The sequence below is a fragment of the Mauremys mutica genome, chromosome 6, assembly GCF_020497125.1.
Source record: "Mauremys mutica isolate MM-2020 ecotype Southern chromosome 6, ASM2049712v1, whole genome shotgun sequence".
Taxonomy (NCBI): Eukaryota; Metazoa; Chordata; order Testudines; family Geoemydidae; genus Mauremys; species Mauremys mutica.
The window spans coordinates 106,035,588-106,059,561 of NC_059077.1; the positions used below are offsets into that span (position 1 = coordinate 106,035,588).

At 39.5% G+C, this 23,974-nt stretch overlaps 1 protein-coding gene across 1 annotated transcript in view; it reads left to right on the forward strand.

The window, feature by feature from the left end:
• Nucleotides 1-23,974, forward strand: part of PTPRD (protein tyrosine phosphatase receptor type D) — a 1,658,801-nt gene that overhangs the window by 1,455,118 nt on the left and 179,709 nt on the right. The window contains exon 13 of the mRNA XM_045020490.1: nucleotides 20,823-21,011. Within this exon, the coding sequence (XP_044876425.1) occupies nucleotides 20,823-21,011 (189 nt within the window). The remainder of the gene's footprint in view (nucleotides 1-20,822; nucleotides 21,012-23,974) is intronic.

Consider the following 23,974-nt stretch of genomic DNA (forward strand, 5'->3'; position numbering starts at 1 on the left):
TGTGAGAATTTGGGACTGGTAGTGATTGTGTGTGCTTAAGGAAGTCACATTTCAGTTTCTTGAGAGCCAATTGTCCTTTCCTGTGGAAAACTTTCAGAAAGGGCTCTGAGGAAGAAAGCTCCATGCCCTTCCCCTTGTAAAGATTCCTCCAGATAGGAGAAATAGTTTGCTCACCCATGGAAAAAGCCAAGAGTCTTGGCTCAAACCCTATCCTTTCAGATTCTCCAGGATCTAGGCATATCTTGGGGGCACAAGGTTACCAGAGTCCAGGGGCCATCTGTGAGGAGACTGGGCCTTCCACCTCCACCCTACAGCTTCGTTGCCTTGTTGCTTCATTTTAACTACACAGGCAGAACTATACCTGAATGGTCATTGCTTCTGAGACCCACCCTGAGTAGATGGGAATGCATGTCCAGTTAGTCTCTGCTCCCAGGTCATCTTGTTCCTATTTGCAGATCCTTGAAGGTGCAGAGGGTTTTTGTGGAATCTATGGCAGCAGGGGAATTATTCCATCAGGAAGGAAGGATTTTTGGATCCATAGCAAAGCCCTCCCACCCCACTGCCTGCAGACCCCTTGGGGGAATTTTTCCCTCCAGTACTAAGAGAAATTTGTAAATCATCAAGCAGTTGCCATTCCTATTCAAGATTTTTTAGCGTATATTCTGTGTATTTTACCATATGTCGGTATTTTAGCAGTTGTCTTTATTGCAGCAGGTTCTGGTTCAGCTTTATATTTGTCATGCTAAATCCAGTGTTCTCCTACTTGGTGGACACACACACACACACACACACACCAATGAGAGAATAAAAAAGAAAAAAAAACCCTGATGCTACATCTATTGATAATCTCTTTGTAAGCAGATAAGTGTTATGTATGTGCTTTACATGCTTTTCTGAGCAACTGAAAATGAACATGATACTAGATACAGTAGGACCTCATTATAAAACATCCCTATTTTGTAACATCATCACTAAGGAGCTACTTGAATCGTGGGATGATTGTCTAAAAATTGTGGTCAAGTTGCAGACAATCCATAGAAAATCATGGAAAAATAATAATGAACCTTATTATTTGACGAAATACAGTCCATTATTACTTTTCTGCAATTTTCTGCTGTCGGCTGCCCAGGGCTGAGCACAGCATATGCCGACTCTCACTTTTTACCTCTTCCCCTGTGTGGATCCCCACGGCTGAGGTGAACCCCTCAACAGAGTCAAGAAACATTGCGGGTCACTGATGTGAATGTGGCTGAGCCCCTGTCCTGGAGCAACAGTCTTAGCAATGAACAGAGAGGTCTCTGGATGTGGACTGGGTTCTATAAAAAACACAGAAATAGGACAAAATTCTGATTTGAGTTCTCTGAGCTATGTAGGTAGGAGCAGAGTAGAAGCAGCTGAACTATGGTTGCTTGAGCTATTCTGCCTGGAGACAGTGAGCTCAACGGAACTCTTGAGTGCTGCTTCAAAATGGTATAGTGGTGTGAGCTCCCCCAGCAAATGCTGCTGAGACGACAACATAGATATAGAGGGCAGTGGCAACTTAGCTGGCCTTCCTAGATGGGTTCTGGGATACGGAGTGCTGCTGGGCACATTAGCTGAGCCTACAGCCTCATGCTCAGTGGAGTGTTAGGTCTCTGTCTTGTCCTGTTGAAGTAGTTAGGAAGAGGCCCCCTGAACCCACTTTTTCAAGACATGTTAATAGTTATCCATGTGGTGTTTATTTGTATACATAATTATGTATATATTGTTGTACGTTGCATGTATATGAGAGTGTACTTTAAGAGTGTGTTAAAATTAAAAATATTAATGAATAAAAAGAAAGAAGGGGAGAAGCCAGTATTCTGTTCATGGTGATTAGTACAGGAATTTATAATACATGAGCATAATACAAATTGTGACAAAAGGCCCTTGGTGTATGTCAAAGTGGAACTCTTGCTGGCCCTGCTCTTTACATGTCACTGTAACACTGTGTGTAGTATGGAAATCAAAATTTACAGTTAAGGCTGCAATTATTGCACTGCTCTTTATTTTTTTAATGAAAAGATTGCAGAACTGTTGGCACCAGCATGTAAAAAATATAGGTTAATGCAAACATGTTTTCCTAATCCTCATTCTTGGCAAGCCCCATTTTAACTCTGATTTAGTGTAATCCCTAATCCTAACGCTGTCTGGAGGCTAGGCCTCAAATTGGAAATGGTAATTGGGAAAATTCAAATCACCCTCTTTCACCCTGCTCTTTTGCATTATTCTTGCATGCACACTATATTTGAACCAAAAGAAATCTATATAGTTGCATTTCTCTGTCATTCTAAAAATAGAAACAAATAGCATACTATACTCTACATCCTTTAATGTGTTTGATGTTTATATACACAGAAGTATGATACTATGTTCTTAAAGTTTCTTCCATTTTCAGGGCTATTCCCTCTCTCTCCATGCCATACTACCACAACTGTATCAGCAGAGGCACTCAAGCTGGGTCCACCCCATTATTGTCAGATGGGTCAGGGCATTCTCTGGGAGGACTCCGAGACTCTGGAACTTGCTCCCACCATGGGCTGAAATAGCTTCCAGGCACACTGCAAAAGTCATCTGTTTGACAGGGCTTTCGGAGAGCGCTGAGGGTATGCCCTGAAACAATGAAGGCATGGCAGAGTGCTTTTAGTAGGCGGCTGGCTGAGTTCTGTCCAAATGACTGTTTAATGTTAATTAAACAGCCTTGATTAGGCACCTTAGTCTACTATTGAAATTGGAATAAATAATTTAACCAATAGACTCCATTTTAAGTACAGGCAAATATCTCTTCAACCATTAGGATCTTTTCATATGGAAAAAATGTTAACCGCAGCCACTGTATTTTTATGTCGTCTCCTTTGGGCAACAGCATACATTTATTTTTTTCTTTCGTTCTTTTTCTTTTTCAAGGATCAGGCCAGTGGGCAAAATAGATCCCCAAATTTTCAGTGATGCATAGTTTTAACCAGTTCCCATAAGCACATAGATGACATCTGTACTGTACCACTTTTTAAAAGCTCATTTTGCGATGTGGGTTCAAATGAGCTATTGAGCCTTTACTGTGTGTTGAAAAAAAATGCAGACCTTAAAACGAGCCTGCTCCTTCAAACCATGTAGTTTAGTATTGGCTCATCGAAGACCCGTTACCCTCAGCTGGACTACTTACATGAGAATGGGCACCATCCTGCAATGGGCTCCATCCTGCATCTGCTACATTAATATGAGAATGAAAAGGAGGATCCTAGTCACAGTTACTTTTCCTCAGAAAAGTTATCTAATTCAGAACTATACTAGATGTGCTTATTTGTTAAAACGGGATTTATTTAAGGCTAAATGCTAATAACAATGAATGTTAATTGACTTAATGCAATGTGAAATTGCAGCTTCAATATTCATACAAATGATAATTTGATCTAAGTGGTTCTATGTTCTGTTATATAGACATTACTTTGCAATTTGCAGCATAATTGCATATAATGCTACTAAACAAATTTGTTTTATTTTGCATTGAAAGTACTTCATCCACCTCCTCAATGTGCTAAGAATATTTTAAAAATGTGTATTTCACATTGGGCAGCTGTTAGTGTGCTTAATATTTAGCAGTTGTTTAATGAGTCTCCTATCTTATCAATGTCCAGTTTTTCTATTCTTGCCAGGCATAACTGGCTGAAATCTAAGGGCAATCTTTAGGGACTCTTGTGGCCTGTAACTATTCACAACAGATACCTACATCCCTTTTGCATTGAAACTTTTATCCTCTCTGACTGATTTACAACATTACTAAGTAAAAATATCCATCTGTACATAATAGCTTTGAACACAGGACCTCAGGATAAGAATTCATTGTATGTTCATAATTACTTTTTGGCAAAATCTTACTTTGTAAAATATTCCAATAGGAATAATGTCTATTAAATGGCAATTTTCTGATGCTTTATATCCTTTCTATCTAACTTAGAGTAGATTTTTATTTATTATTAAAACTACTTTGTATTTTTAATATATTCATGTGTATAGTTTTTCAATAACAGCCCAGAATCCCAATTTTGCTGCAAAATGTTGATTTGGCTCTATTTTATTTTTTTTCCTCTTGTATTTACTGTTTTCAATCCTATATTCAGTTCAGTTGCAGGAAGATTGATTTTGAATAATATGGTCATGATGTCAAAACAGGGCAAATTATATGCTGCTGCCATCTGGAATAGTGAAAATAAAAGCTTTATTTACACTGTTCTTTGAAATAATAAACTTTATTGCAGCAGTTTATTGTCAGTATCTTTAGTATATAAAGGGAATAATCCATGTGTGGACTGTGAATGAGCCTTTTTTATTCCATGGTGTAGGGAACATCTCTAAAATCTGCCAATGGCAAAGCCAAGAGTGGATCTTGAAATAGATTCTTCTTAGTTAGTGGAATAGAAAAACACACTTTCACATGGAGAATAGTCTGTTTACATCAAGTGATATTTTTTTTAAACAGTAATTCAGTAGTTTGAATGTATGTCTTGTCATTTGATATCAGGTTATGTAGATTTAGCATGGAGAGTAATATAGACACCTCCACACAGAGGTGCCGACTTTCTAAGTTCCTGGTGGGTGCTCAACCTCCACTCTGTCCAAGGCCCCGCCCCCACTCCACCTCTTCCTGCCCTTGCTCCGCCCCCCCTTTCCTTTTCCTGCCTCTGCTTCTCACCCCCAGTACCTCCTGCATGCTGCTGAGCAGCTGATTGCGGGCGGGCCAGAGGTGCTGGGGGGGAAGGGGTCAAGCTGATCGGCAGGGCTGCCAGTGGGTGCTGAGCACCCACTATGTTTTTTCGTTGGGTGCTCCAGACCTGGAGAATCCACAGAGTCAGCACCTATGCAACCACCCATGCAAGTTTTGGATACTTTCATTTGCATTATGTATCTACAGCATGCCAGTTAGGCTGCTGTAGGTGTGAAAATTATTCAGTTGCATTCTAACTTCTCAGTTACATCTGTGAAACCTATTGAAGTGAAAAGGTTTCCATTGGTGTAAAATAAAGGAAAAATTAGCCCAATGACTTGAAAGATTGATCTGTTTTTAAAGGCTGTTACTGCCGCTGTTTTCCAGTAGGGCAAACAGCCATTGATTTGAAATTAGCCTCACTTAAGAAAATTGATCAGAATGCTGGTCACTGGGTTTGCCCTCCTACTCCTCCTGATTGGATACACAGGTAGACCAGTCACAAAGAAGAACCTCCAATCCCCTGGACATGTCTTTCTGCTCTATTTTCTCCTTCCAGAGCTTTTTTAAAAAAAAATACCGTTAGTGTGTCTACCCCAGAGTCTTCTCTTGGGAAGTATAAGTACTGTTGCTATGAGGCCAGAGAAATCAGATTGATGGGGAAGGGCAGAAAACTTGGTTTGGGGTCAAATTTTCAAAGGAATTTAGGCACCCAAAGATGCAGGTTGGTGACTTAGTAGGATTTTCAGAAACACGTAAGCACCTAACTCCCATTGTGGGAGTTAGACACTTAGGTCCTTTTGAAGCACCTACTAAAGTGCCTATCTGCAGCTTCCCCCCCCCCCCCACACACACACCCCTTGTCTGAAAGAGAATTTCTCATCACACCACATGCAAATAGTTGATTTTGATTGGGGTTGAGACACCTTCGAAAAGCCCACACAATAACACATGTATGTATTAATCCTTAAAAGTAGTGGTGGTAGTAGTAAACATAATTTTATTTATAAAGAACCTTCCAACCCCCTTATTGGAATTGTATATTAAGTACAATCAAAATATTATTAATATTGTAATAAAACACACATTTAGAACCATTTTAGACGAGAAGAAGAAATAGATGAGGTCTGACACAGGAAAGATAGAGATAGAAAGACTATAAGTACTGGGTCAGCAACAGCGATCAAACAAACAAGGAAAAAGCTCTTGTGAAAGACATTTAGTTGTTCTTTGAAAGTGGGTAAGAATGAATGTCAAGGGGGAGCAATTTCCAAACTCTGCAGCCCGCTGTTTAGTAAATTAGAGTTGAATTCCAGCTTTTCTGATTTGCAGAATAAGGGCCTATCTTTTTTTCTCTTATGGATCTTCTGTGCTGTGTGTCAGATACAATCCCTGACTCACTGCACCATTTTCTGCCCAAAAAGCATCCTTAATACATGAATATGCACTTGACTTGGGTGGTGGATTGCAGATGATGTATTGCATTTGAATGCGGACGGCATGTGTATCCCTGCTTTTGACTACGTCTTACTGCACAATGTACATTTTACAGAGAAGTCTGTCACAAAAGACTTGTTCCTCCAGACAGTAGTGGGATCTGACTGCCAGGATCACCTCAGTTGTCTTTTCATAATTCATGTTGATACTCCTGAGGCTACCACTGCTGTTCCCTGTAAAGTATCTGCCTCTTCTGAAAAGATGAGATAATGGAACAATTTGGATCATTATGTGCCAAGATGATGATGATGATCATTTTCCATCCTGCTGAAAGACACAACTGCTGCTGGAAAAGACCAATAAACTTTACCTGTTGCTCTGAGATACTAGATTCTTGGAGGGGACTTCTAGAGAAAAGTCATACAAGATCCATTACTATATCAGCTCTACTCTAAGATAACACAGAGGGAACATCAGAGTTCAGAAATTAGAAGAGAATAGAATTATCATTGCATTAGAATGAATGAGAAAGGAATAAAACTTTAATAAAACAACCTGGAGAGCTGCTGCACACAGCCATGCGGTGTTCTCAGCCCCCGCCTCGAGGGCACATCTCCAGATTCCCATGTCCTTCTCTCTTATGAAGGAGTGTCTCTAAATTACAGTCTTCTACAAACTTATCTCTACATCTTCTCTCTTAAAGAAAAACAAATTAACTCATATACATAATATATATTGTGACAAAGTTCCTCCTCTACCTTTGTGGGTCCTGCGCTTATTGGCAGATTCGCTCACCTCGGTGATCTTCCCCACAGTCTGGGTCAACTTCTCCTGTGTCTGATCAGGAGTTGGGAGGTTGGGGGGAACCCGGGCCCGCCCTCTACTCCAGGTTCCAGCCCAGGGCCCTGTGGATTGCAGCTGTCTATAGGGCCTCCTGTAACAGCTGCATGACAGATACAACTCCCTGGGCTACTTCCCCATGGCCTCCTCCAAACACCTTCTTTATCCTCACCACAGGACCTTCTTCCTGGTCAGGGGCGGCTCTACGTTTTTGGCCGCCCCAAGCAGTCATGCCCGGGAGGCGCCCCGGAGCCGCGGGAGCAGCGGACCTCCCGCGGGCATGACTGCGGAGGGTCCGCTGGTCGCGCGGCTCGGCTGGACCTCCCGCAGCTGCGGATGGTTCGCAGGTCCGGCGGCTCCGCTGGAGCTGCCGCAGTCATGCCTGCGGGAGGTCCGGTCGTCCCGGGGCTCCGGTGGACCTCCCGCAGGCATGACTGCGGCAGGTCCGCCGGCCCAGCCTGCCGCCCCCCCGGGAAAGGGCCGCCCCACGTGCGTGCTTGCCGCGCTGGGATCTAGAGCCGGCCCTGCTCCTGGTGTCTGATAACGCTTGTACTCCTCAGCTCACCCTCTCACTCTCAGCTCCTTGTGCCTCTTACTCCCAGCTCCTCACACGCACACCACAAACTGAAGTGAGCTCCTTTTTAAACCCAGGTGCCCTGATTAGCCTGCCTTGATTGGCTGCAGGTGTTCTAATCAGCCTGTCTGCCTTAATTGGTTCTAGCAGGTTCCTGATTACTCTAGTGCAGCCCCTGCTCTGGTCACTCAGGGAACAGAAAACTACCATCCAGTGACCAATATATTTGCCCTCTACCAGAGTCCTGTACCCCACTGGCCTGGGTCTGTCACAATATATATCAACAGCTATCAATTAGTACTATTAGTACTGTGTAGTGTGCAAATTTCTGGATACAGAGAATTATAATCTGTAACTATTAAATAATCCTTTGATTACTAGGTAAATAAATCAGTGCCTACCTTCTCATAAGGCCTTTGTAGAAATGAATTCACTTGATGTTTCTGCATTTGGGATCTGCAGCATTTTGTAAAATGAGTATTTTTCTTACATTTATGATAGAGTTTCCCAAAGGCAACACACCGTTTGGGGCCATGCTGTAATCCACACCATTCACATCACCATCTGTACCCAGTCTTCCCCCAGAAATGGTTTTCATAGTGCATTGTTCCTCTCTTTGATTTGACCTATTCTGGTTATATTATTTTGTGCTTAGTAAATAGATAACCCCTTCCGGTGAATTCAGCCCTTTGGCTTGTGCTTTCCGTTTCTGCTACCCTGCATATTTGGAGAGCTTTTTCTAAAGGTAAGCCTCCTTCATGGAGCAGTCTCTCTCTTCACACATTGTCTTTAAAGCCACAAATTATTCTATCTCTGACCACATTTTACTGAGTTTCCCTAATTCTGTGACACATTGCTCTATGGTATCATCCATTTTTTGCATGCATGTAAAAAATTCTGTGTCAAAGAATTTAATTCCTTTGTGGCATGCAATGTTCTTCAAATTTAGTCAGTATTTTACTTAACTTTAAGTTTGAAGAAGATGAAAGCATGAAGTTTTTAAATTGCTTCCTTCCCAACAACATGCAAAAGGACTGAAGATTTCACTGTATCATTTTTTTCCTCTGCCCCTGTTGCTGCTAAATACAATTCAAATCTTTGATTTTTTTCCCAGTTCTCTGCAACATTGTCTGGAAGTTGATTGATGGAAGTTGCATTTTTGGCTGTTTTTCCCCTTCTTAAGCTAGTCAAGATACAACTGTGCTCACCAAATACATGCAAAAGCCTCTGTGCCTGGTGCTCCACCTTCTTCTCTGGTGCGCCCCTTTGTCTCTGCTTTCAGTTGCAAACACAAGAGTTAACTTCAAAATTACTGCAGTTTCCATCTCATTCAGCACTTCTGTCACCATGTAACAATCTTGGGGTTCATTAAATAACAATGAATGAGAAAGGAATAAAACATTAATAAAACAAACTGGAGAGCATCTCTGGTGAACTACTGTACAAAGCTATGTGGTGTTCCCAATCCCCACCTATAGGGCACATCTCCAAATTTCTCTTATAGAGAGAACGTCTTTAAATTACAGTCTTCTACAAACATATCTCTACACCTAACACACTAAAAAAAAGTCCAAGAAAGGTTCATCACTATGAAAATATGAACTTTCATATTTCCAATGTAGTGAAAACTATGATTCATCTAACAAGTAATTGCTGCTTGAGCAAGTCAATACTGCCTTAATTTTTATATACAACTTTTCTATGAATTTTAATTTTCTCTTCTTAATTGCACATGCTCATTTGGGATATGTAAAATAGACAAACTGAATATGTCCATAAAAGTTATCAAAATACTTTTGATATTTTGCAGGCAAGGAGAACAAATGCATTGTGAAACAATGCAAGACAGTTTTACATCTCTCTCCCATAAGGATTCATATTGTGAGTCATAGAATCATAGAATCAGAATAGGTTTGGAAGAAACCTCAGGAGGTCATCTAGTCCAACCCCCTGCTCAAAGCAGGACCAACACCAACTAAATCGTCCCCAGCCAGGGCTTTGTCAAGCCGGGCCTTAAAAACCTCTAAGGATGGAGATTCTACCACCTCCCTAGGTAACCCATTCCAGTGCTTCACCACCCTCCTAATGAAATAGTGTTTCCTAATATCCAACCTAGACCTCTCCCACTGCAACTTGAGACCATTGCTTCTTGTTCTGTCATCTGCCATCACTGAGAACAGCTGAGCTCCAACCTCTTTGGAGCCCCCCCTTCAGGTAGTTGAAGGCTGCTATCAAATCCCCCCTCACTCTTTTCTGCAGACTAAACAAGCCCAGTTCCCTCAGCTTCTCCTCATAAATCATGTGTCCCAGCCCTTTGATCATTTTCATTGCCCTCCACTGGACTCTCTCCAATTTGTCCACATCCTTTCTGTAGTGGGGGGCCCCAAACTGGACACAGTACTCCAGATTTGGCCTCACCAGTGCTGAATAGAGGAGAATAATCACTTCCCTTGATCTTCTGGCAATGCTCCGACTAATGCAGCTCAATATGCTGTTAGCCTTTTTGGCAACAAGGGCACAAGTCCTTTTCTACAGAACTGCCGCTTAGCCAGTCAGTCCCCAGTCTGTAGCAGTGCATGGCATTCTTCCATCCTAAATGCAGGACTCTGCACTTGTCCTTGTTGAACCTCATCAGATTTCTTTTGACCCAATCCTCCAATTTGTCTAGGTCACTCTGGACCCTATCTCTACCCTCCAGTGTTTCTACCTCTTCTCCCAGCTTAGTGTCATCTGCAAACTTGCTTAGGGTGCAATCCATCCCATCATCAGATCATTAATAAAGATGTTTAACAAAACCAGCCCCAGGGCCAACCCCTGGGGCACTCCGCTTGATACCATCTGCCAGCTAGACATCGAGCCGTTGATTCACTACCCATTGAGCCCGACAATCTAGCCATCTTTTTATCAACCTTATAGTCCATTCATCAAGTCCATACTTTTTAAACTTGCTGGCAAAAATACTGTGGGAGACCGTATCAAAAGCTTCAAAATAGCTTCCTTGAGGACCTGTTCCATAATTTTTCCAGGGACTGAGGTGAGACTGACTGGTCAGTAGTTCCCCAGGTTCCCCTTCTTCCCGTTTTTAAAGATGAGCACTATATATATGAACAATCTTTGTAAATACTCTTTATATTTTTCATGTCCTATATTTAGTAAACAGTTCATGTTTACTCTTTCAGCAATTAGAAGTTATATTGGCACAATTTTCTGAACTATACTAGAATGTGCAGTCTAAAAACAGCTCAAACTTTTAAGATACCTAAGAAATAATGGGGTAAAAAGGGGTAATTTTAAATTGTTGGGCACAAAGTAATTATATTTTTAAAATTACTAAAAATATTTAGTTCAGAGAAACAAGAAATGGTAGGCCAGCTCTTACTAACCATTTCTCTTACTGACAACTCAGAGGTATGCCTTTCACAATTTTAGTCACAGGGATTCTTTTGAATACGTTAGGAAACACCATGATTGAGACTAAGCAAAATAATGACAATTATTAACAATGGCTCTTTTATTGCTGAAGGAAAAGAAAATATTAAACAAAACAATACAGATGACAGAATACATTTTCTTTTGTATGTTGTTTTTTTTCCCTGTAGAGAGCTTTTAGCAGAGATTATACTTCTGTAAGTGGACCCACCTTTGGTTTGGCATTTTTCTCTTGGTAAATAGAAACCAAGGTCTTTTTTTCCCAAAAATTATCAATAAACCAGTAACTAAGAAATTTTGCAAATGGGCAAAATAATTTTGTTTGAGGAAAAATGTCCTGTTGGTTACAAGTAATAACAAAACAGTTTATACTTGAGCAAAGTGAGCAATCTTAACTAAATCCTATGAAATTGAAGAAAATATTTGTCAGTTACTTAGAAGAAGCCATTTAAGCATTGGTCTTAAAACAGGACAATTACAGATATTAACAATCTTAAATCCAATCCCACTATTTCTTTATCAAAATTTAGCCACTGTCTCCGCTCCAGGAGCACATGGTCTAACCATGTGGTCATTCACAGGAAAAACAGTAAATATTTTAAGTTTCAACAGGATTTTCATGTCCCAACAAAATTATTACAAGACTTTTTAAATTTAATTGGCAGTCTCTTAGTTAACTTTCTCTCACAAATCCATGTTAAAGTTTTGGTGCAGTTTTACTTGGGCTGGTTCCTTCTTGTCTTCTCAGTTCTTCTTAGCTGTTTGCGGTAGCCTGCTTCTAAAGATGGACAGGAGGAGTTGCGGAATACTTGCTGTTTATGCTGTGTAGCAAACGTTGTGTATGTGAGGAGTATTCACTTTGGAGGGGTTTTTTATATACTCTTTTCCTTCCTATTTCCATGAAATTATAAAAACACCTATTTTCAACTTGTTTACATCAGAGCTGGTTGCTGTCACTTTTCATTGGCTCAAAGTCTATAGGGTTGACTTAGGTGACACCTTCAGCTTCTGAATATGGAGACTGTTTCATGAAAATGCAGCATTTCTAATTGCCTTTGTTCTTATAGCGAGAAAACCCAGGTAATCTTTTAAAGTTAGAGTTTAACATTTATTTTCTGAGATATTCCTTTAATTTTATTAAAGTCCCATAGGAAATGAAATTCTGTTTTCAAAAAGTCCGAACATTCCTATTTTTTAACTAAAATATTTTAGTCTCAGAACAATATTTTTAAATTAAAGTTTAAATAGTTGTTAACAACATTGTTGATTCTTTATAACCTATTTTAGAAGGATGATTCTTTTTGTCTTCCTTAGTTGGGTGAGGGAGTTCCGTGAGCACTGCCAATAATTAATTAATTCCCTATTAATATAAATATTCTGTACTTAAATAGCTTCTTACATTCGTAATTAGTTTAACAAGATCATTAGATTCCATGTTGGTATATAAAGAATTTTGCCATTTACATGGTATCATTTACACAGCAGTTATATTAGGAGCTATGCATTTAGCTAACATATTTGTAAGAATGCATTTCACAAAGGTGTTTGCCATCTCAATATTTAAGAAATAAAGAAAAAAGTTTAAAACATTTCCAACAACACATGTTTTTTGTAGAGGCTTTTCTGAATAAAGTTTTTAGAGGAATTATAAAATTCATTTCAACAAGGAGATTTCTAGAATTCTTTGTGTAGGTTTATTTGGAAGTTTTTCTGGGAAGGTGAAAAAGCCCACTTTACACCTAGATTTATTGCTCTGCTAGCACAATCCTGCATCCCTTTTCACAAGCAGGTCTTTTCCTAAAGCATGAATGGTTTACATGGTTTGTTTTCTTGAGATAAGGATTATATTTGTACCAGACTGGTATCTTATACAGAGGGAGATGTTCTGGTCTAGATAAGATACTCTTAGGGGTAATAAACGTGGCTTTATGGCTAAGGTGGGGTTATCTTCTTGACATTTACTCGTCCTTGGGCACAGAAAGCAGAAACCTCCTGCAATTTCGTCAATCAACCTGAATATTTTATAACACAACTAACTAAATCATACACAGATATTGTAATATTTCAAGCATCCTGACTATGACATACTTGTTGTTATATCTTAGTGTTCAGTAAAGATGCTAACAAGTTTGTAATGATGTAATGATAATTTTTAATAATGTTACTAATATTTTGCATCAATATTGAGGTCTGTCCTCCACAAAATTCAAAGAATGAGCTGCATTTCCAGATCTATTGCACCTGCCATCCTAAACAAAATCTGTATTACTTATGTGACTTACTAAGCACAAGGACATAGTAATCTGCCCTATAATGGCCTCTCAAAATGACAGTGCTAAATGGCTTTGTGAAGGTCAAATCTGATTTAAATTGTTGATGAATTAGGAGCTAATTCAGCATGATTGAATATTAATATGAAACAGTGTTATGTACTGCAGTTTAAAGCTTAATGAGCACAGTAATGAACTGGATAAAATACTTTTTTCTTTGCACCTCATGTTGATGTTTAAAACTACTAATATATTGATAATTTGTAATAGCTACTTTTTACACAAAAGTTTGTTGGCTAACAGTCATTCGTTGATTGGATTCTCAGTTCTACAACATAACACAATGGACGATCTATCAAACTTGGTGTCATCAAACTGGAAAGACAGTTTTATACAAATCACTAATAAATTTAGAGGAGAAAAAAGCAATTAACATCTTATGAACTACACCCACTGAGATAAGCATTCCAATTAGAAATTTCATTATTTCCCCAGTCCATTTTATGTTGAATACTGGATTTTATTGCCAAATACCTCACAGCCAGATTGGAAACAAGCCACAACTGTCAAAATATAACAGCTCTGGCTATTTGAATCTGTTACATTGTGATGTTTCTCATGAAAATTTAATGAAGACAGTGCATTCAAAGAGGTTCTGTGCATAAGGGGGACGGATGGAATTTAATTACCCTTATTAAAAATAAGAAAGGAAAGCTCTTTACATACTCCATCCTATTAGTATGCAAGATAGATTATCTTTGTTGTGCATTTGTGTATATGAAAAAGCTGCTCTGGAGTGTTCTTTATGAGCCAAGAAGGAACGGAAAGGTCATGCAAATGCATTAGACTGCTTTCTGCATGGCACAAGTCAAACCTGGTCAGTTATTCCCAAGGTAAAGGCTTCACATCTGATAAATGATTATTAAATTTAGATTTCTTTAGTAAGAGCCTATAGCAAGTGCCTTAGCACTGTAAACTTTCACACTCACTGCTGATTGGTGGAGATATTGGCTCTGAAGAGAGATGGAAATTTGCAGGAGAATAGTGACTTCTGTACCAGAGCAATATTTATATGTATTCGTGTTTCCAGTGATTAAGTAGCCCTAGGGAGATAGCTGTCGCTGTAGAATGTGAAGATTTGTCAGGTATTCAAGGATAGCCAGATGTAAGTTTTTCAAAAGGCTCTGAAAGCTTTACTGAAACTACTTAAAAATATCACACAGTTTTTGTACAAAGAAAGTAATGTAGTTGATGTTGGACAATTCCTAATAAATTATTTTTGTCTCATAAGAAATTACATGTCAATAGCTGCCAAGCAAGGCATTTGATAATAAAGCATGTATTATACAGTAGCTATTGATTTTTTTTCACTTTTCTTTTTTGAGACAAAGAACAGCTCTATAATTGTAAAAACATCTGTTAAACCTTTACCACAGTAAAGAACAAGCTGATGTAATTCCAAAAGATTATTATAATTAACATAGCCTGATTTGTCAGGTATTCTCTGTCCCTGCTATGTTTCCAGTGTTACCTCCTAGATTATCAGGCACCTACAAACCTATGTGTTTGAATGCTGTTTATATAATACATTCCAGTTGGGGTGTTAAGGAACCTGAGGGAATTAGCATCCAGCTCCCATGTAATTTCAAGGGGTGACTAACTCACACAGCTTCCTTTGAAATCCCCACCTTCTCTCTCCTAACCAAACACTCAGATGAAAACCCCATTTCTACACACTGATGATATCACAGATACACTCTTTAACTGAAATTCACTGCTGTGCAGAGACCCAAGACAACATATGTGTATCACTTAAGTCCCTCTTAAGACCTATAGTGATGCCTAAGTGGAACTTAAGTGGTACATAGGCCTCTACACAGGGAGAGAATAAGTTAATAGAACTTGCCAAAAAAAAAGGGGGGGGTATATGAAGCTCAAAAGCTGGCTCACACTCTGAACCTTATTTATTATTATTTAGGACTGTCAAGCAGTTTAAAAAATTATCACAATCACACTGTTAAACAGTAATAGAATACCATTTATTTAAATATTTTTAGATGTTTTCTACATTTTCAAATGTATTGATTTCAATTACAATACAGAATACAAAGTGTACAGTGCTCACTTTATATTTATTTTTTATTACAAATATTTTGCACTGTAAAAAACAAAAGAAATAGTATTTTTCAGTTCACCTAATACAAATACTGTAGTCCAATCTCTTTATCATGAAAGTTGAACTTACAAATATAGAATTATGAAAAAAAACCTGCATTCAAAAATAAAACAATGTAAAACTTTAGAGCCTGCAAGTCCACTCAGTTCTACTTCTTGTTCAGCCAATCTCTAAGAGAAACAAGTCTGTTTACATTTGCAGGAGATAATGCTGCCCACTTCTTGTTTACAATGTCACCTGAAAGTGAGAACAGGCATTTTCATGGCATTGTTGTAGCCAGCGTTGCAAGATACTTACATGCCAGATGCGCTAAATATTAATATGTCCCTTCATGGTTCAGCCAGCATTCCAGAGGACATGCGTCCATGCCAATGACTGGTTTTGCTCAATAACAATCCAAAGCTGTGCAGACTGATGCATGTTCATTTTCATCATCTGAGTCAGATGCCACCCATAGAAGGTTGATTTTCTTTTTTGGTGGTTCGGGTTCTGTAGTTTCTGCATTAGAGTGTTGCTCTTTTAAGACTTCAGAAAGCATTCTCCATACCTCATCCCTCACAGATTTTGGAAGGCACTTCAGATTCTTAAACCTTGGGTCTAGTGCTGTAGCTATCTTTGTGTTTTGTCAAACCTGCAGTGAAAGTATTCTTAAACCAAACAGCATATGCTGGGTCGTCATCCAAGACTACCATAACACAAAATATATGGCAGAATGCGGATGAAACCATGAAGCAAGAGACATAGAATTCTCCTCCAAGGAGGTCAGTCACAAATTTAATTAATTCATTTTTTCTTTAACAAGCATCATCAGCATGGAAGCATGTCCTCTGGAATGGTGGTCAAAGCATGAAGAGACATATGAATGTTTAGCATATCTGGCATGTAAATACCTTGCAGTGCCAGCTACAAAAGTGCCATGTGAATGCCTGTTCTCACTTACTGGTGACGTTGTAAATAAGGGTATGTCTACACTACGAAATTAGGTTGATTTAGTAGAAGTTGATTTTTTAGAAATCAATTTGATACAGTCGATTGTGTTTGTCCCCACTAAGCACATTAAGTCGGCGGAGTGCGTACACAGTACCAAGGTTGGCGTCGACTTTCGGAGCGTTGCACTGTGGTAGCTATCCCACACTTCCCACAGTCTCTGCCACCCATTGGAATTCTGGGTTTACCTCCCAATGGGGCAAAAACATTGTCACAGGTGGTTCTGGGTACATTTCGTCAGGCCCCCTTCCCTCCCTCCATGAAAGCAACAGCAAAAAATCATTTCTTGCCTTTTTTCCTGGGTTACATGTGCGGACAACATACCACGGCAAGCATGGAGCCCGCTCAGCTCACTGTCACCGTATGTCTCCTGGGTGCTGCTGGCAGACGCAGTACTGCAGTGCTACACAGCAGCATCCGCTTGTCTTGCTTTGTGGACGGCAGATGGTGCAATATGACTGCTAACCGTAGTCGTCGTCCCGTGGGTGGTCCTGGCCGGCATCGGTGCTGTCGCTAGGGGGTGCCTGGACAAAAATGGGAGTGACTCCAGGTCATTCTCTTCTTTAAGTTTCGTCTAATGGAGATTCAGTCCTGCCTGGAATATCATGCCAGCTGGAGGCTTCTGCCTCAGGCTGCTCTCCCAGTTGGCAGCACCGCGCGGTCGCACCTACCCCAGCCTGCCCCTTGCTTCCATGGCTCATGAAGCCTGGACAGTAGTAAGGAGCAGTTCAACTATAGGCTGAGCAAGTGCAGAATGGTGGTAGAATGTGCCTTTGTACATTTAAAAGCTCGCTGGCGAAGTTTACTGATTCGGTTAGACTTCAATGAAACCAATATTCCCATCATTATTACTGCTTGCTGTGTGCTCCACAATATCTGAGAGAGTAAGGGGGAGATGTTTATGGCGGGGTGGGAGGTTGAGGCAAATCACCTGGCCACTGATTACATGCAGCCAGACACCAGGGCAGATAGAAGAGCACAGCAGGGCGCACTGCGCATCAGAGAAGCTTTGAAAACCAGTTTCATGACTGGCCAGGCTACGGTGTGAAAGTTCTGTTTGTTTCTCCTTGATGAAAACCCATCTCCTTGGTTCACTCTAGTTCCCTGTCAGCCAACCGCCCTCCCCTCCCCGCTTTGATCTCCACTTGCAGAGGCAATAAAGTCGTTGTTTCAAATTCATGCATTCTTTATTAATTTGTCACACAAATGGGGGGATAACTGCCAAGGTAGCCCAGGAGGGGTGGGGGAGAAAGGAAGCACAGGGATGGGGTTGTTGTAGGGGCACCCCCTAGAATGGCATACAGCTCATCATAGAAGCAGCATATCTGGGGCTCTGACCTGGAGCGGCCGTTTGCCTCTCTGGTTCTTTGGTAGGCTTGCCTGAGCTCCTTAAGTTTCATGTGTCACTGCTGCGGGTCCCTGTTATAACCTCTGTCCTTCATGCCCTTGGAGATTTTTTCAAATATTCTGGCATTTCGTCTTTTGGAACGGAGTTCGGATAGCATGGATTCGTCTCCCCATACAGTCATTAGATGCAGTACCTCCCGTTCGGTCCATGCTGGAGCTTTTTTGCAATTCTGGGACTCCATGGTCAGCTGTGCTGATGAGCTCTGCATGGTCATCTGTGCTGATCAGCTTGCCATGCTGGCCAAATGGGAAATGAAATTCAAAAGTTCGTGGGGCTTTTCCTGTCTACCTGGCCAGTGCATCTGAGCTGAGAGTGCTGTCCAGAGTGGTCACAATGGAGCACTCTGGGATAGCTCCCGGAGGCCAATACCATTGAATTGCGTCTACACTACCCCAAATTCAACACAGCAGGGTCGATTTCAGTGCTAATCCCCTTGTCGGGGAGGAGTACAGAAATAAATTTTAAGAGCCCTTTAAGTTGACAGAAATGTCTTCGTCATGTGGATGGGTGCAGGGTTATATCAATCTAACGCTACCAGATTTGACCTAAACTCATATTGTGGACCAGGGCTAAGAAGGGGGCAGCATTATCTTCTGCAAATGTAAACAAACTTGTTTCTCTTAGCGATTGGCTGAACAAGAAGTAGGACTGAGTAGACTTGTAGGCTCTAAAGTTTTACATTGTTTTGTTATGGGGTGTAATTATGTAACAAAAAAAATCTACATTTGTAAGTTGCACTTTCAAAACAAAGAGATTGCACTACAGTATTTGTATGAGGTGAACTGAAAAATACTATCTCTTTGTCATTTTTACAGTGTAAATATCTGTAATCAAAAGTAATATAAAGTGAGCACTATACATTTTGTATTCTGTGTTGTAATTGAAATCAATATAATTGAAAATGTAGAAAAACATGGACAAATATGTAACAAATTTCAATTTGTATTCTATTGTTTAACAGTGTGATTAAAACTGCGACTAATCACGATTAATTTTTAATCACAATTTTTAAAAATGTAATCACGTGAGTTAACTGTGATAAATTGACAGCCCTATTATTATTATTTTATTTTTTTGTGTTTCAATAGTGCATAAGGGTCCCCAATCGGGGAGCAGCATTTCATTCTGGTAGGCATAATAGCTGCATAATAAAAGGCAGTCCCTGCCCCAGAGAATTCAGAGTTTAGGCACAGGATGAGAGACCACAGACAGGAAGAGCATCTTACAGCATGTGTCCTTTTAAACTGTGGGAGATGTACTAATTTAAGGAAACAATGGCAGATTTACTAATTTAAGATATGATTTCATCAGTTTTGATTACTCCAGGTCACTTCTTGGATTGGAAATCTATAGGTAAAGGCCAAGTGCTACAGAAAGTAGTATTCATGATTCAGTAGGTGGTATTCTGCTTTCTTAGTGCCTGATCCTGAGATGTACTGAGCAACTACAACTCCCAGACCTCCCTGGAAATGGAAGATGTTCAGTTCTTCTTAGGATGAGGCCCTTAGTAGAGGGGCTATGTTGAAGATGCTGTCATTCGATTGATGTGTAAAACTGCGATCCTGATCCCACAGTCCTTTTTGTAAGAGAAGTAAATTCCTGTTTGGATTATGAAATATTGTCTGTTTAACTTCTAGAATGTTAAATTAGTTATGCTCAACTACTCTTATACAGCTTAGTGGCATAGTGTTAAATAGTTGTTGTGTTCCACCCCAGAAGTGGGAAAAGCAATTAATATACATTACAGATGAACTGGAGCCAAAATCACAACATGGAATGTGAACTTCCTCAGATTTCAGAGGGCTCAGGGTCTAGAATAAAATCCCTGCTAGTTAATCTCTCCTCACGCATTTGGTCCTTTCTCATTTAGGTTTGGGTATAGCTGCAATCTTATGATTGGCCTCATGAAATTTCCTCTATTTTGGATAGAAATCTAGACAGATTCCTTCAAGAACGCTTGTGAGATTTCAGCACCATTGAATCCAAATCTTACTCTAGTTCTGATTTAGCTTTGAACTTGAACTCCAAACCCTAGCCTTAACCTAATACAGACTCAAGCACCACCATCTTAGGCAATTTTTAAGGTGTAATAAACTTAATAAAATTCCCGTAGGATGTGAATGGAGAGTGAAATCCTGGCCCCATTGAAGTCAGCCAGAGTTTTGTCATTGACTTCAGTAGGACCAGGGTTTCAACGCCAGGTTTTTATGCACCAGGCCCATTACCATAATATCTGAGTGCTTTGTATGAAAGATACTATGTATATACTTTCAAAATCATTATGATTATTCTGTGTATCTATCCTAGCTGTAGTACCTGAGCTCCTGATAAATATTTTAATGTATTCAACCCCACAACACCCCTCTGAGGTAGTGAAGTGCTATTATCACCATTTTACATATGAGGAATTGAGACAGCGTCTAAATTATTTGCCGAAACTGATGGGCAAAGGAGGAAATTGAACGTGAATCTTCCTGGTCCCAGGTGACCACTAGTCAACATTCTACATACATTAAAGAGGACACATTCAAGAAGAACAGTGTTGGTATGATAATGCCTGACCATACACAGATGATTGGGTGTTTAAAGAATGTGCATAAAACACAGTCGGCCAGATCCTCAGCTATGCCAAGCTGAGACAGAGTATATCTGATGGAAAGCTGTATCTGAGCCACCTTTATGCTCCCCTGATTCTAGGCTGACAACCCTTGGCATAACTTAGAACAGCTCAAGTGGGAGCTGCTCTTAGTTACGCTGGCTGCTGTGGTCCCATAGGAGCCACTACAGCATCTGAGGAGCAGGGGGAGTGCATGGCTCTCTGCTCCACCCCCTTCTACTCTGGAAGACCTTAGCTGCCACTTCAATGCAAAGCAGCTGGAGCTGTGGCTATGAATCTTGGTCTATATGTTGTACATGTATGAGATTTTATATAACAAATATGAAAGATTGTCATAAAACCAAACTGTGTGTTTCCTTTTCAGAGGATCAAATTCCTCGTGGTTTTCCCACCATTGATATGGGTCCCCAGTTGAAGGTGGTCGAACGCACTCGCACAGCCACTATGTTATGCGCAGCCAGCGGCAATCCTGATCCTGAAATAACTTGGTTCAAAGATTTCTTACCTGTTGACACAAGCAACAATAATGGACGTATCAAACAATTACGATCAGGTAGGGTCTTGTTACTGTTTCCACTAACGCCCAGAGTTGTTCTCTCACACTTTTTTTTTTATTTATAGGTACAAATTTCTCTTCCTCTTCTCTTTTCTGTGTTACTGAGTGTGTTGTCCATGTCTGTGATGCTGTCATAGCCTGTTCCAGAGTCCGTCTGTGTGTGTGTGTTTTGCAGCTTCTGTTCACTCCACATTGCTCACTGCTGTGACTGTATTTTTGATATTTTTTTTCTTTACTGCTTTTCCGCAGTATTTGACGGATCCATTTTCTCCTCTTTCTTTCTTCTTTCCTTTTTTTTCCCACAAATTTATTTCAACATTGGACTTCATTCAGAACTTTCAAGGAGTGCCAATGGTTATATTCATCAAAACCAAAACTTTTTCATATTCAGACACTAAAAATATTCAATAAAAAGTGTGTTTTGTGCTGTCTTTTCCACATTTGAAGCCACGAAAGATTAGCCAGTTTGGACACAACTTCTTTCCTCTCACAAATACATAAAACACAGTACTTTTTCCCATGCGTAACCATACCTTTAGCAAAAAGGGTGGGTGGGTAAAAAAGTCCTTGGACAACCCATGAAAAAAGGGCTTTTTGCTGGCTGAGCATTTTTCCAACACATTTAGCCACAGTAGTGTGCACCCACGCTAAAGCTTTCTGAACCCTACATTGTCTGGATCTACAGAAGCCTGCTTTTGGGGTAGACTCCAGCTTTTGCTTCTCTCTCTTTGCCCGTTGCACTTCCCTAACAGTCCTTTCACCCTCCTCCCTTCCCACCTTAGTTTATTCCTTTGCTCTCATTAGATTTTAAAAAAAAGAAAAGAAAAAAAAGATAACTCTAAATTTATCAAGTTTAAAGCTTATCCCCAAATAATATAATGGGGCAATAATAAGCCTTTTGCCTTGGCAATGATAGTGATACTGCTGTAGAATCTAAGTTGTTTAATCACCTGTCTTCCCAGAATTCTCAGCTTTTGACCTGTCCTGTGATGTTAAATCGTCTTGTTAACTGACTCTTTGCTTGTTGTCAGCAGAACTGTGTAAATTAACCTACTGTTAATGTAAATTAAGAATTAATTTTCACATGTGACATAGATTATTTAGTATATAAAGTTTTAACTGAAAACTTTGTGCCAAATTATAAGGAATATAATAATATTTTTATGCTGTCTTTCTTCTCTCCGTATTTAAATCTCCAGAATCTATTGGTAAGTGCTTAGTTCTGAAGCGCACTTCACCCCCACTAATTTCCATATTCAGAATATTATTATTATATTATTATGATTATTATTATTCTTAAAATGCATGGCATGCATTTTACTAACAGTCAGTGTAGTCACCAGATCTCCGTAGTGGCGCACACACACACCTCCACAGAAATGTTGTATCAATCATAGCAACACCTGTCTAGAAGAAACAGTACACAAGTATCACATAGAGTGCAGTGAATGCCATAATACAATCTAAACTGCAGTGTTTGTTTCCAGATAGCCTTCAGTGTATCCTCTCTCTCTCTCTAGATATATATATATAGAGAATATATATATATACACACCCTTAAATAGAATATCCAATATTTTCCTAAACTATGTATTAAATACATTATTGTAAAGTTTTTCTTTAAGGATGTGAGGCATATACGATATATTTCTAACCCTATATAACCAAACACTTAAGAACTCAGATGCTTCTCTGAGAGTGGCAATGCTGCTTTTTCTGGCCTTTGCCCTCTGTGGTACAGTGCAACTTGCTTTTATAATCTAATAATACTATCTAATATATTCCTGTTTTAAAAGTATAGTAATTCAAGTTTTTTTAAGACCTTATTTAATTCTGTAAATCTAATTTGATTCTTCTTCCAAAGCCCTAGCCTCCTTCTTCTCGTACTAATGCTTCTTCTTTCTAATCTTATTTGCATTCATATTATCCACCCAGGTGGTACACCAATACGAGGTAAGAGTGCTGAACTAACGTTCACAGAATGATCTTACTCATTCTTTCTGTCCTTTCATCCTTCTCATCTTTGTCCTGTTAAAAAGCAACAACACAGAAATGTCCATTATCCTTATTTTTCCTTTATTCTGTTTGGTTATGATCCGTGATTCTCATGTTGTGACCTTTGTTTCCACTTCCCTTTTCCTTTCCCTTATTTTGTTTCTTCATTTTTGACAACGATACATTTAATTTGTGATATGCTTCAAAGAAAGCATATCCAGGTCTTTTGGCCATAGCCCAGTCACAGCGTACCATTTGTCCCTCTTTTTTTCTTTTTTCTTCTTCTTCTTCGTCTTATTTTTTCTTTTTTCTTTCTTTCTTTTTTTCTTTTTTTTTTTTTGTTCAACTAGAACAAAAAAAAAAAGATCATTTTTTTTCTTCCTTAGCTGTTCTTGTTCTGGACCAAAGCCAAGGTGGTCTGGAGAACAGTTGCAGACATGCAGAAGACAACATGGAATATCTTCTTTTTGTCTTTATCTTTCAAAAAAAGGTTTTTTGTTTTTGTTGTTCAATTCTTTTTTTTTCTTTTAACTTCATAAAGTTGAAAATGGTTTTTCCCCCCCTACAAAATTACAGCAATGCTTTTTTTCCTTGTTTTTTGTTTTTGTTTTTTTGTTTTTCTTGGATTTACCCCATCTCTGGATTTTTGGATCTTCTGATCTTCAGGCTTTGGAAATGAAAGGTTAATGAGTCGTCATTCTTGGTGGTGTATGATATTGCTGGTTTTTTATACTTTGACAAAAATGTTCACTTCTTTTATAATTCTTGTTTTGTATTTTTCTTGGGTTTTGTGACACCACACTGCTAATCCCACTCGTGGATTTTGATGGGTGTCTTAGGGGGGGCCCTCCTGAGGTCCTCAGCAGTGGTTGGTTGGTTCTTCCTTGTTGGCATAGACCATGCTTTTAAACTTTTTTTTGTCTTCTAATTCAACTGCTCTTTGTTTTTCAGCAAACGTACTAAAA